At 36.6% G+C, this 14,083-nt stretch overlaps 2 protein-coding genes across 2 annotated transcripts; one reads left to right on the top strand and one right to left on the bottom strand.

Annotated features, from left to right (window-relative positions):
• On the top strand, positions 1-4,101 carry LOC146163145 (inner nuclear membrane protein Man1-like). The gene is made up of 5 exons (XM_083382924.1): positions 1-4; positions 285-358; positions 842-981; positions 1,807-1,912; positions 2,462-4,101. The coding sequence occupies exons 1-5, from the start codon at positions 1-3 to the stop codon at positions 2,705-2,707; spliced, it is 570 nt and encodes a 189-aa protein (XP_083239050.1). The 3' UTR covers positions 2,708-4,101.
• Positions 4,102-7,072: 2,971 nt separating this feature from the next.
• Positions 7,073-11,631, bottom strand: LOC146163144 (caveolin-1-like). The gene is made up of 3 exons (XM_083382345.1): positions 11,094-11,631; positions 7,757-7,981; positions 7,073-7,199 (listed from the first exon to the last, which is right to left on the bottom strand). The coding sequence occupies exons 1-3, from the start codon at positions 11,427-11,429 to the stop codon at positions 7,083-7,085; spliced, it is 678 nt and encodes a 225-aa protein (XP_083238471.1). The 5' UTR covers positions 11,430-11,631; the 3' UTR covers positions 7,073-7,082.
• Positions 11,632-14,083: the final 2,452 nt, after the last annotated feature.

Here is a 14,083-nt window from a genome sequence, read left to right as displayed (position 1 = left end):
ATGTGTAAGTTGTACTTGAATTAAAGTGTGCAGTTCGAAAGAAAGCTATGGCCAACTATCCCCTCTGAGTTCGTGGTTCCCAACCAGGGGTACCTTGGGTACAATTTCTAACATTATAGTTTGCCGAGAGATATTTGTTTGTTTTTAAAAGTTTTCCACTATTAATAATTAGCCCCTTGATACAGCTGTTTGTGTGCGACCCTGACAATCATTACCATACCTTTTGGTATTAGTTTAATTCCATTCTGTTTATTAACTATAATTCTGGCGTCATTTTGTATCAGATCACGTGGCACGCATCCGGGTTGAGAATCAGCGCATCTCGGGGGAAGACTTTCTCGTCTGGAGGTGGATCCAGGTAAATGTAATTCTAAAAGTAGAATTACAATGGAAACACTTTATTTATCTAGAACACTAGAACTGGGTAAAAGCTCTATATTTTACGAATTTTATGAGCTACATTACAGAGCCGTGCTTAGTGAAGCTAAATAACAGTTTTGTCTGAACAGTTCTAACGGCTTTATAGTGTAAGTATAAGATAAACTTATTTTTAAAGTAGTCTTTTTCTTATCAATAAATTTTAAGTTGACTAAAGTCCAGTACAACTTGAAAATGACTAACCTGCGCGCAGCGAAATTATAAATTTTAAAGAATTTCTTCGTTTCAAAACAAAATATATCTGGGCTTCTGTATTATTAGATTTAGCTAAACATTTATTCATAAAACTGTTTCTTATTTTTAATATTAGTGATTCGCCAAAAGTCCAGTCAAACTTGAATATAAACCACCCACCTTTTTCCCGCGCGCATCGATTTTCGATGACGTCACTGCTTGCATTTAGGTGACGTCACCGAGCAAGAAGCAGCAACCCCCCGGACGCGTGTGGCAGGGGGAGGCCTTCGACACCAACCGCTCCATTAACACTCCCTCGTTCAGCCCGACTCCTTGTCTCAAGATAAGGAACCTGTTCGATCCTGAAGTGTGAGTTGTATTGTTGGACTACAGCCATAAGACCGAAATAAGATCAACCTCAACGTTAGAATAAAGCACACTTCAGAATAAGACTAAATACCTTATGGTATTAGTACCGTCTAAATCGGAATAAGCCCTAAACCCGGCGGATTGAGACCCAAATCTGTCCTAAACAACATAAACCCCTAACATTACTAACTTCCCTATTAATTTCAACCCTAACCCATTTTCTGACCCCACTTATTTACCACCGATAACCCCATGGCGTTTGGCACGAACCTTCAGTCCAACTCCTTGTCCAAGCTAAGGAACCTATTCGGCCCTGAAGTGTGAGTTCGTCAAACAAGCGCAAAATAGCTGCTTTTTGTTTTACAACTGTTTTAGGTTACCTTTTTTGTTTTTTTTATTGTTTTAGGTTATTTTCTTAATCGTTTTGAGTTATTCTTTGTTTTTCAACTATTTGAGGTTGTTTTCTGTTTTTAAATAATTTTAGTTGTTTTGTTTAATTCATTTTACGCCATTTTTATATTTTCAACGGTTTCAGTTTTTAAACCGTTTTTTGATTTAAATTAACTAAACGTTAATAAGAGATCAAGCTTTTAAAGTGACCTAAAAATGAGCTTTAGAGCTGTATTTGTGATGTTTTTGTATCGTTTTAGTACAAAAAAAAACCTTTAAAAGCACAATTTTTTTAGTGTCAATTAAATATCAAAACCCAAAACAAAACTCTTGCATCTCTTATACAGGAAAGTTTCGACTAAAGAGTCTAACTGGATTTAGTGGTGGCTGGAATCATTTTAAAGTGAATTTTTTACTAAATTTTATATTTTTTAGTGAAAAGGGCGACGGTTGGGAATTGCAGATTCGCGACTCGATTTTAGAAAAGTGCGCGGAAAACAACGAAATACTCGACATACAGGTCGAAAAGAATTCAAACGAGGTAAAATGATTATTTTATTGCAATCTGTTTTTTCAGGAATTTATTTTCAAGTTTTTTAATTTTGTTTTTTTAATTTTTGAATTAATTTGTTACATTGTTAGAAATTATAGCGACGAGTTTGCGAAAACTAGAAATTACGTAATCTACGAACTAGAAGTAGTTAGTTATTAATTTACAATCAATTCAAATCAAATTGAAATTCGACAAGATATTTATAAGAATTTACTGAATGGAAATATTCATAAAAAGTAAATTCGGAGCCCCGTAATTAATCGACGTCATCATGCCATGACGTCACATCTCGCTTTTTGATTATTTTAAAAGCAAAAAAATCAAGTCTCATACCTACTTTTTTGTAAATTAAAAAAAAATTATTGAAAAAAGACAAAACATGGCCGTCATCAAGTTATGACGTCACACCTCGCATTTTAATCATAAGTTGGAAGGCAAAAAAAATCCAGTCCAACAAAATTTGTTTTAAATAAAAAAAGTGTTTTTCGAAAAACAAAATACTGATGTCAACTTTTTCCGGGGGCGTCCCCTTCGCAGGGCCTGGTGTACCTGAAGTGCGCCACGTGCGCCGGGGCCGGTCAGGCCTTTCGCTCCTTGCACGGATCCTGGTTCGACGGTCGCCTCGTCACTGTCAAGTTCATCAAGCTTACCCGCTACCACTCCCGCTATCCCCACACCGCCGCACAAAACACCCCTCTACGCCCCAATCCCGCACGCAGGGTGTCCACTTTCCTGCCTAGCACCCCCGCAGGTCCCCTCACATCCACCCCCATGAAATCCTAGTATTATGACGTCACTATTTTTGGAATTAAGCGTTTTTTTGTTTTTTACGGTAAGGAGAAATTGACTTTTTTTGGATTTTTGCGGGGGTTTCCCAATACTGGGACTGGTGATGACGTTATAGAGGTAGCGTTGTTGTGACGTAACAACGGTTTCTCGCGCTCTGCCGAAGAATGGTCCAGTGTAAATAGGCTTGAAGCGCCCGATATCTTTCTTTCTATTCTCTTGTTGTTCTTACCTTAGCTCTTTTTCGATCGAAGGTGTGATTTCTTGCGTTTATTCAAAATATCGAAGCATTAAAGCGGTTGATACTTTTGACCTTTGCTCGTTTAAGCAATTGTTTAGTAGAAAGTAATTGAAGAATGGCATGGTGTATCCAATATGTCGCTCTGCTAGCAAATAAGGCCAGGAAACCTACTAGGGGTGTTCGATACTCCATATTTCAGTCTGATACCCGATATTGCCTTCTGGTCTGATACATATTATTCTAATGGACAACCTAAAGTAGATAAAATTAAGTCGTCTAAAGACTATTTTCCTTGTTAGTGGAAAATTTGGCTTCAGCTATGGAATTACTATTTTCTAAATTAAAAACATTAAAACTTGGCCGAATTTATACTATTGCCTTGAACAGTTATCGAAACGGCATCAAGACCAAAATATCGGACAAGTAGCTGAAAGCGTGACCCAGGTATCGTGTATCGGTCACGATCCATTTTATCGGACATCCCTAGTAGCGCCAGCTTTCAACTAGTTTTGTCTAAATTCACTTTGTCGCGTTTTTCCACTGAGTTTGCAAAAACGTCTTTCGCGCCCTTTCTGTATTTGTTCGACATTTGTGACGTCATATCACACTCTGTGTGACGTAGAAGACGTCACAGGCGTTCTCAAGTTGTAACTGGCTTTTGAGCGAGAAGCTTCTTTCGAAACTAAATTAAAGCTTTAAACAAGCGTTTAAATCAATTAGTGTTCTGCTCATTGTTTTTGCTTCTGGTTTAAGCTTTATAAAATAATACTTAGATCTGCCGAATTTGGCCTTGGAGTACTTTAGCTGGTGATTGCTTATGTTTAACCCGTCAGGTTGGCATATCAAAGCCCATACAGAAGTAGGTATTATTTTGTGAACGTTTCCAATAAATATCAAGATAATAACTTAAGGTCGTAGTTGAAGAATAAATATCACAAGTAGGTAGTATTTTTGAAACGTTTACCAAACCTCCATACTTCTTTATGGGCTTTGATATTAATTTTACAAGCAATGTTTCGGAACTATACATTGACTAATTTGTCTTTTCAAGTTTTTGTCAAGTTTTTTTTTTTTTTTTAAGTTTTTCGCTCTGAGAAATTTCGACTTGCTTTTCCAAGCCCAACTTTTCTTTTCTTTTTTTCGCCTTTTTGCCGCGATATGAATAGTTCTAACTTTGCTCTTCAATTTAGGCAAAAAACTTGCGACGTGCGTCCTAGTTCTGACGTATATCTTAACGTAATCTTCCTAGTTTGACGTAATTTATGACGTCATTTAACCGCAACTTCCATCTGGTGGTTAAGAAAATTTACAAATTTTGAGGAATTTTGAGTCTTTTGAAAGTCATTAGAAAATGTTGTGTAAAAATTAAAAACGTATATCCCGTAAAATACTATTTAGGAAATCTATTTTTTGACAGAGAACATTTTACCATTGTTTAACAATTTCTCCCAAAATCAAAGTGTCGGATCTTTAATTTCAAAAACAGATTTGTGACACAAAATGGTGGCCGCGGGTTGCTTTCCCCTAACAACCAGTGAAACAGCGAAAGTCGTCCCCACATTTTATAAATGTTCGTAGTTAATTGTTACCTTTAGATCTCTTGCGTGTGTTCGTAGATCAATTTAGCGTTGCCCAAACTAACAACATCTGCATCTGCTGGACTTAAAAGTAGATTTCTTGTTTAAAGCTGTTGATTTTGTCGCTTAAAAATTCCCGGTTTTCTATTTTCTTTTCAACCGTTTGTTTTCTCTTTTTTGCTGTACAGCGGTTTCTTAAAACATTAGCTAAGAATTGAACATAGGCTGACATTTTTTTCACCTCATTTGAAGCAAGCTTACAACGCTTTTTCACGACTGCTGGACGTTTTTGTTCCAGCTCTTTTTGTAGCCAGTATCTAGATCTTAAACCTTTTTTAATACGGAACCCAAAAAATGCTCGTGATTTTTGTGAACCAGGGAAGGGGTATTATTAGAGATGACGTCATATAAAAATGTATAATTACGTCATGAAGCAAGTTTACTTAAGAAACCTACTGTTTTCGGTCCAACAAATGGGAAACTGAAATTGAGAAATGGGAGTTTTATTTTTCAAATTATTCATTTAAGATTTTCAATTAGGCCTTCCTGGATCCCCTAAAATAAGTCCACCAAAGGGGTTCACGGACCCCCAGTTTAACCCGTTCTAGATTCTAGAGGAATCTGTCTTTAACAAATGTTATTTTTAAATGCATTTGCTGCAACCTATACTTAACTGTATGCGTATGTTTGGTACCAGAAACGTCTGTATTCGGTTTCACACCCCAGCAAAACAAACCAATTTACCTTTTTCAACGTTGCTTACTGTAGTGCTTGTCTAAACCGTTCCAAAGCTTGTTTTTTTGCCGTATTTGCTACTTTTTTGGTTGAAAGTCCCTGTAACCTTTTGCATGGGAATGGTAGCATGTTTATCTCTGTCCCTTGTTTATTATATCTCTGTATGTTCGCCACTTTCGTTTAACCAACAAATACAATCAAACGTTTCCTTGTGTAAAAAGACTTTGGCAAAAAATCAGCGCAGAAGAAAAACTGACAAACGTTAAGTAAGTCTGCACGAATTCCTGTCAGTCTCTTGTGTACAAAGACTTGGTTTCTTAAAGTATAATGAAAGGCAAAATCAATCTAGAAGTATAAACAAAGTTTTCGCCATTTTTTGGCCCGTTGCAATTTTTGTCCCGATCTGACTCCTTCGAAACTGAATGTGGTAAATTCACCCTTTGTCAGTAAAAGCAAACCTATAAAAAACTTTGAGTTGCATACTTAGTATACAGTTGTCCTTGGGCAGATTTAGCAACTCTTGCTTGAAATGTGTAAGTTGTACTTGAATTAAAGTGTGCAGTTCGAAAAAAAGCTATGGCCAACTATCCCCTCTGAGTTCGTGGTTCCCAACCAGGTGTACCTTAGGTGCAATTTCTAACATTATAGGTTGCCGAGATATAATTGTTTGTTTTTAAAAGTTTTCCACTATTAATAATTAGCCCCTTGATACAGCTGTTTGTGTGCGACCCTGACAATCATTACCATACCTTTTGGTATTAGTTTAATTCCATCCTGTTTATTAACTATAATTCTGGCGTCATTTTGTATCAGATCACGTGACACTCTTTTCTATGAAATTATCGAAATTGAAATCACAGATATCGGACGCTCCTGAGGTTATAGTATGTTGTGTTCTCCGGGAGTCCAATTAGAATTAATAAAAAATCAAATGGATTAAAACGGATTTTAGGAAAATCTTTCGAATGGTTTGTTTGATTACAAAGAACTAGCTCCGCCAGGGTTTTCATTTCAACTTAATCCTGCCAAATTCTGAAGTCCCAATATTTATATGAAATGTATTTGGTTTGTTTGTTTACATTTCACAACATTTGATTAACAAAAACAATGTATATTAACAAACGCGTTCAAGATGGCAACAAGCTGCCCTTACCCACGACAAATACGCAAATAATACAAGAAACCTTCATAAATGTAGACATCAAACAGTATTTCAGACAAAAAACAAGTGTCGAAAAAACTTTTTGGGAGGCCGTTAAATAGACTACAAACGTATGTACACATTTATTAGGGCAATACACTTTGAAAAGTAAAAGCAATATACATTGGTGGTTCTCAACGAGCGTTAAACTAGTGACCACAAACCCCAATACTCCAGCACTGGAAAAATATAGTAGCCAAAGATCCACTTTGAAATTAGTCAGTTCAAAGCACGAGATTAGGTGCTGTAGCATATGGGGTCATTTCAGATGTTTAATTGAGTATTCCACGAGTGACATTGATTCATTGGGCAAAAGACAATTAATGAGACTTCATAATTAACCCGCTTGCTTCAGTGGTACCATGCTACAGAAATTAGCTTTGAACTGAATATAAATCGTTTGTAGAAGAGGGGGTATCATCGTTTTAGAAAAACATCAAGCGCTCAAAATAAAGCGAAACGCGAAAAGCAGTTTAATATATTTCAGTCTCAGTAAAATGCGATAACCTATTTATCGGAAGAAAGTTAAAAAAAAAGATTACAGGTAAACAAAAATGTATATCATTCAGATAAAGAAATTGGTTACGATTTTGTGCGCGACAAAGCGTAAACGCAACTTTAGTCTGCCCGAATCACTGTCAGTCTCACTCCGCTCAGGATTAATCCGATCGAAGAGAAGAGAGGGTCTAGGAAGGTCCGGACTACAACCGACCAGATTCCACCAACAGACCTCAGCTGAAAAAATTATATTATTAGCGTTGTTGTCATGATCTTAAAACTGTTTATAAACACAGGTATAAAACATAAAATCATTTCTTGGTATTTTACAGAAACATATTTTTCGCCTTATAAATCGGCGTCATAATTTTGTTATTCAAATAGAAAAATATGTTTTATACCTTTTTTTATAAATAGTCTTAAGATCATCTGATACGAAAGGAATGAATTAAATCTAGTTCAGTGCATTCACTGTTAAAATCGTTAATACGTGGTGCTAGAAAGCCAACAGTCAGTCTATTAGGAGTAATCCGGTATTGATGTTGGCGCTGTATCATTTGGTTGGGCAGACTACAGTAGTTGGGTGATAGATCTAACTTAAACTGATGCGTATACAATTGGTTTAATTTAAAGTAGGTAGGCTACCGGTACTGTTACTTATCTTTGCTAAAAATGTCAGGTATTTAAATCACAGTATATGAATTAGGCAGTAATGCTTCAATTTCTAAAGGGGATAATTTTTGGTCAGGATTTTATGCATTTACAAACATGTAGGCTACTGCGCATGCGCCTACCAATATTCCCACGCTTTTGACAGCCGGGCTGATGCACCAAATGCTGAAGAAAGCCAAAAAAGCAAAGTAGATTCCCCACAAGAGAGCGGCTGGAATCCCGAGCAGCAGGGTCATAACCCTGTAGACCCAGAACTTTGTGACCGAGAAAACCTTGTAACTTGTCCCCCAGACCGTGTTGAAGCTGTGCGACCCCTCAGGTTCTGCTATGACGTCAGAAAAATCAACCTGAGTGGAAAATGACGTCATATTAGTTTGAAGGTGTCCACAATGTTTTTATTTTAACTTATTTGAGACAAGTAAAAAAAATCAAAGTTTTTAAGCACCGTGGCATACCGTACTGCAATGGATCTTTTGGCTTACTAAATCGAGATAAAATGTTGCACCCTTTATTATTTTCACAGAAGCTGTTTGTCATGCCACAATAAATGTATTTGAAACAATTAACACGCGTCAGTTGGTCACAATTTAGTTAAGAACTATATATTGATTTATTGCACTATAAATAGTATTAAAACATTTATTTAAAAAAACATATAAATATAATAAAGTTTTGTTTTCTAAAACATTTATACAAAGATCAATAAGGTAAAATTAGAATCTAATTCTAATGGAAGCCAAACTTTCTTGTTAGCACCCATGAGCATTAGACACGGCACCTTAGGGTACCGCGGCACCCCGGTTGGGAATCACTGTTCCGATTTTTTTGTTCGTTTAAGGGATTAGCGCATTTAAGGGGATCTGCAAAAAAAAATATATTTGAAAGCCCAAATCTAGTATTTAAAGGCACATTAAGGTTGTGTATTACTTCAAGCGAGCCTTGGATGCGTTTAGCTGCAGCACATTATAAAAGTAAAGATTAAGGTTAGAACCGTTAAGAGTATTTCCAATTGAAATTGGTAAAAAGCTATCCCTTATCTAAAAGAGGTTAAATTTCCGTTTTGCTCACTAAAAATTTAGGACAATGTGCAAAGCGTATTAAAACTCAGGAAGCCAAATTTTTGCCGGACCCTCAGCTGACTTCATAGCGTTATTATGAAACACCTAAAAAACACTCTAATTGCTCTAGATACCAGCAGCAATTTAAACGCCCATGTTTTTTTTAGTGTCAATAAACTGGGTTGGCATTTTAAGTTCTCCTTTTTATTTAATGTTGCGCCCTAATGAAACCAGGGCTGCGTAAGGTTTCGAAATTACCCAGGCCTCTTTTCAAGGTAAAGAAAATTGCACCTAAAGGGAAAAAATGGGATTTGCTTGAGCGCGTTCTGCCAATCACATGCGTTGTAAGCCTCAGTAGCTCAGTTGGGCTTGTATTAGGCGATAGAAGCAACCTTGGTTACCTTAGAACTAAAATGCCATGTGTTGTTGGCTCACTAGGCGATTGAGAAACGCTCTCTTATACAAACTGTACACAGAAGCGTCTATCGCTCATACAAGGAATCCTTCCTCGATAAAAATTCACGGCGCCTGTTAATGTTTGACCAAATTTAATAAGTGCTGTTTTAAATTCGTTTTAATTGACCAAACGGCCTTTTAAATCTGTCCGACGGTATCTCAATATATATATATATAGCCTATATACTCTTGTGACCATAATTTGCCGTTTTTAGGATTTTTTGTGATTTTTACATGAATGCTAGTTTTGTTTTGTTTTTGAATAGGGAGAAAGTAACACACCTCTGCAAACGAAAACTGACAAAATAAACATCTGTGTGTGGTTCTTATGATTACTTAAATTCGTGACGTCAAGTTTTGACTTAACTTTGTGTCGACATGTTATGACGTAACTTGGTTACGTCACACATGCATAACGTCTTTAGTTAAGCGTTCGTCTGCCACATAGCGGAATGGTTATATAAACAGACAAATATTTGCCAACTTTTGGAAAAGCCTTGGTAGCTTTACTTAAGTAACAGTGTCATCGATAACACAGATTTAAATTCTTAAATTTTAACCAGACTATGCGGTATGCTTACATGGATTAATTCTTGGTTAGCTTATAAAACTTTGTGTCGTCACGTTATGACCTCATTTCTGAAACAAATCCATGGCATCCCTTAAACCGAAATCCTAGACCTACGCCTGATCATATCGCTATCGCCGTGCTCAACGTCGTGGTTATATTGCATTTGAAAGTATTACACCAACTTCAGCAAACAATTAATGTAACCGTGTTAAACTGAACACACCGCGCCTAATATATAGCAAATTGCCTTCAATCAAACTGCGGAAACCGTCATTAGTTGTTGTGGTTTTACAAACTACATACTACCAGTTCCTGATTTTGGAATCCATAAAAGCTATCGTTAACCTATACGCGAAATTCACCAAAACATGGTTTTACATGCGTTTTGCCATTTACATGGTTTTACATCGATGAGACTACAGCTTTATGTCGATTCGTCATAGTTTTATGCCCAACATTTAAAAGTCGTTATTCCGTAGAATGAATATTGATACAAAAGTAGATAGCATAAATGTTCCCTACAAAGGCATAGGGGGCTTTTGAGAATATTTCTGATAAATTTTTATTCCATGCAAACTGAATATGTGAAAAGAAGATATCTCCTCGCCCTAAAGCACGTTAATAACGACAATGACTTTAAATGGTAGAAATATACTTTCGACTCTTATTTAATTTCTACGACCTGGTTTACGTGTTTGCATTATTTTGTATTTGTTTTGTTCAGAGACTGATGATGCCGGATTGGCGAAATATATTTCTCTATTACAAACTAGAACTTATAAATGACTGATTTTGACTCAGACAACAAAGTCGAAAGTATATAATTTTTTTTTCATTTGCAGCATTTATTCGAAACGTTCACAAAATGCTACCTATACTTCTGTATGGCCTTTGATTACATTCTACGTCTATTTCGCGTGGTTTTGAAGCACAATGTTGGCTCCAATTCTGGCTTATCTGCTAAACTCATTTCGCCGCTATTAATCAAGGTGTTGAACTCTGCAATCAACATTCTTAATGTTCCTGAACGTGTTAAAAACCTGGCTCGTAGTTTAATTAGAACCCGTGGTGCTAATGGTTTGGGAAACAAATTAGATTAAAAGTTTACGATTTTTTTATTTCGAGTACTAAAGTTGCCTTAATACACAAAAAACGTGGGTCGCAAATAAGGATGTGTCAATTACAAAATATTGTACTTTCAAGCACTGAGTTGTTATACAAAACATTTAAAAGTTTAAGGAATCATTTAAACCGTGACGGTTTTACATTGCTTGTATTAGTTAGTTAAAGCTGAAGAACCGTTCAACAGAAGTGATTACCTAACACTACTTATATTTAATTAAAGCAAGAGGAATAGGAAAAATCACGACAAACCTTGATGTAATCTTGCACATGCTTTGGGTCTCTATCCTCGTAGTTGGTGCCGGAATGGCTTTTACTCCCTAAAAACTTTGCGCGCTCTTTCCTCGCTTCTTTCACCTCCCCCATGGGAAGCGTTTCCATTCCGCTGATGTCGACTTTGGTTTCCAAACGTTGCTTTTCCAAAGCGATGTCGTCCAACGAATCCGCCATCGAAATGTGGCTGCGGCTTTCGACTGCTTCCAAGTTATTCTGCTGGATTTCAGGCGTCGTTTTCTCGCAGGATTCGTCAAATCGGTCAAGGCCGCTGGCTCGTGACGAATGATGGCTGACACTGCGCGAATCCGACATTATTGCGTCACTATGGGCTTCTCGACCTTTGCGCGCGCTCTTCCTGTGCAGAACAAACGCGTTTGTGACACGACAATGCAAATGAGAACAGACTGGCAGCTACCCTACAGCTTAAGCGATAGAATTGGTTAAAGTTCAAGATGCTGCACAAACAGAACGCTAGACTTGACGTTGCTGTTGTATTGAGCTTGCTTAGGTTGCTTATCGCCTAATAACAACCTCAACTGAGCTACTGAGGCTTACAACGCATGTGATTGGCGGAATGCGCCCAAGCAAATCCCCTTTTTCCCTTTAGGCGAAATTCTCTTTACCTTGCAATGGGAGCCTGGGTAATTCCGAAACCGTAAGCAATCATAGTTTCACTAGGGCGCAATATTAAATAAAAAGGGGAACTTAAAAATGCCAACCCAGTTACCCAGAACCAAAAATATGAGCGGTTAACTAGAACCGAAAAAATATTTTTATGTGTTTGTTAATAAACTCTATTGAGCCGACTGGGACTTGGGAAACAGAACACTTGGCAAATATTCTGTTGACGTTCTGGCTTTTAGCATATACTGGGCAAAATTGTGACGATTTTCCGGTGTATTAATTCATACGTAACGTTCATACCTTTCATTTAGAAAGTAAAAGTAAAGTAGTTTCGTTGATAAAATGTAATTATTCACCCAATAAAAGTAGCCCATATACATCAACCACTAAATCTACTCATACTTAAAAGTTTTCTAATTTTAATTTGCTACAACAAAACGCATTCATACCTCGCTTGCAATAACACTCAACCTTAATGTGCCTGGGCTATTAAAAGCCCGATTCATTAATAAATCACGGGATCTAGAAGCGTTTAACACTTGGCATTATCCGATTATTGTGGCCCACAATAGCAAGTTAGTTTAAAAGTAAACAACACAACTATTGTTTTATGTGATAATGGAAATTACCCTGACCCCTGCGAGTTTAAATGTTAGTAACACCAGAATAGTCAAACAAAGCTAGCAATTCAGTTTAGATTTAGATACTATTAAAATAAATATATTTCGCCAACAAAGGCATCGTCAGAATATATTATTCAAATCGAAGCATTCTATTTGAATAAGTAATAATGACGATGCCTTTGCCGTATATATATCTTTTAGAATATTCTATAAACAAGTAAACTTAAAAAGTCTGCCGTTTTTCGGTCGAACTGCGCAAATATAAAGCTGAAATCCAGGCCAAACACATTAAAAAAGGCGCAAACGCATTAATCTATTTTCGTTTGTAGAGTTCATACCGTTTAAAAATCAAATATTAAACTCTCAAGTAATCTATAGAAATAGAATCGGGTTTTAAGAACCTTAGCACCCATACGGCTGATTTTTAAACAGATATCGCCCTAATGAAGTCGACTTTATTTCGAAAAGAAACTCGGAAGGAAAACACGGGTTGCTTTTTTTTTTTTCCAGTATTTGAACAGGCAGCTCTTATGCAGACCACTATATTTTTGGTTACATTCTTTTAACTTGAAAATGGGCAAACTTCTTCCACAACCGTAATATATGTACTTAAGAATTGCAGCTATAAGCAGTTGTTAACGAAAAATGCTGGATCCCTTCAATTGCAGAATGCACTAATCCCTTTAAAAAACAATTTCAAAATTTGCCAATAATATTGTCAGATACGATGATGGCTTCAACGTCAACGTCGTATGTTAGAAGCAATTGTGAAAGGAAAATGCTTGATATTTTGGAAAGTGTTAATCCTTCCATCATCATCGGCGTCTTGTCATCGACCCGCGAACACTTTTAACGCGCGAAGCGTCGCCGTAAACACATCAGCACCTCGTCGCGAACACGAGAAGTATGATGTAATAAAGGTTGTCGAACGCGCTGTAGTTGCCTTAAAAAATCTGTGCTTTAAGATTATGACAGCAAAAGTCACTTTCATTTTTATTGTTCCTCTGCATGGCCTTGTTGATTACTATTACAAGGTTATTTGCAACACAGCCTCGTGGCATTAACTTGCGCCCGTAGCTTTACACCTCTACATATACCTTGCACGGATCTATTAGTATTCGTTGTTGGTGTTTTAATTTACTTAATATCTGCCGCACTCTCTTGTAGGTTTACCTTGTCTTCGACTGTCATCGAAACCGTGATTCTGTGACTGAAAATCTATTACAAATAGATGAAAGACTATTACAAAGTCATCCAGTTTCGATATAAGAAAATTGTAGTCCAAATACATGCAGCTTTATTGCGCTTAAGCATAAACTGACGTCATATGGAACCACATTAAGGCCTAAGACTTAAAACGAGTCGCAAAGGGTGGACGTTCTTACTTTTTTGTAAACAAACAATGTGACGCAGCGATATATAAAAAATCGCCTAATGTATATCTGCCACAAAAAGTAAGAAATATCCTGTTTAAAAAGATGTTCACTCTATTAAAATATCTTTATTGTTTTCATTAATAAATGTTTAAAACACGTATGCTTTAATATGGTTGCAATACAAAAAATAAGCTCTTCCGGTACGCATAGCTATTACTGGCCCAAGCAAGCAAAATGATAGATAGAATTTAACGGTTAACGTTTTCAGGTATTAAGGCCAAAATTTTCTTTGACTAAATACGTGAACCCAAGGTACGCTATGCACGGATCTGTAATGTAGCTT

The sequence above is a fragment of the Ascidiella aspersa genome, chromosome 2 (assembly GCF_963924565.1).
Source record: "Ascidiella aspersa chromosome 2, kaAscAspe10.2, whole genome shotgun sequence".
Classification (NCBI taxonomy): Eukaryota; Metazoa; Chordata; class Ascidiacea; order Phlebobranchia; family Ascidiidae; genus Ascidiella; species Ascidiella aspersa.
Note: the sequence above shows the minus strand (reverse complement) of the source record. Positions and strands in the feature narration are given on the sequence as shown.

Coding starts and splice junctions, on each gene's coding strand:
- LOC146163145 (XM_083382924.1), top strand. Junction 359..841: donor TCGTCTGGAGGTGGATCCAG/GTAAATGTAATT, acceptor GCTTGCATTTAG/GTGACGTCACCGAGCAAGAA. Junction 1,913..2,461: donor TCGAAAAGAATTCAAACGAG/GTAAAATGATTA, acceptor TCCCCTTCGCAG/GGCCTGGTGTACCTGAAGTG.
- LOC146163144 (XM_083382345.1), bottom strand. CDS start 11,429: ATGTCGGATTCGCGCAGTGTCAGCCATCATTCGTCACGAGCCAGCGGC. Junction 7,982..11,093: donor ATGTGCAAGATTACATCAAG/GTTTGTCGTGAT, acceptor TTTTCCACTCAG/GTTGATTTTTCTGACGTCAT. Junction 7,200..7,756: donor TCAAAAGCGTGGGAATATTG/GTAGGCGCATGC, acceptor TAATTTTTTCAG/CTGAGGTCTGTTGGTGGAAT.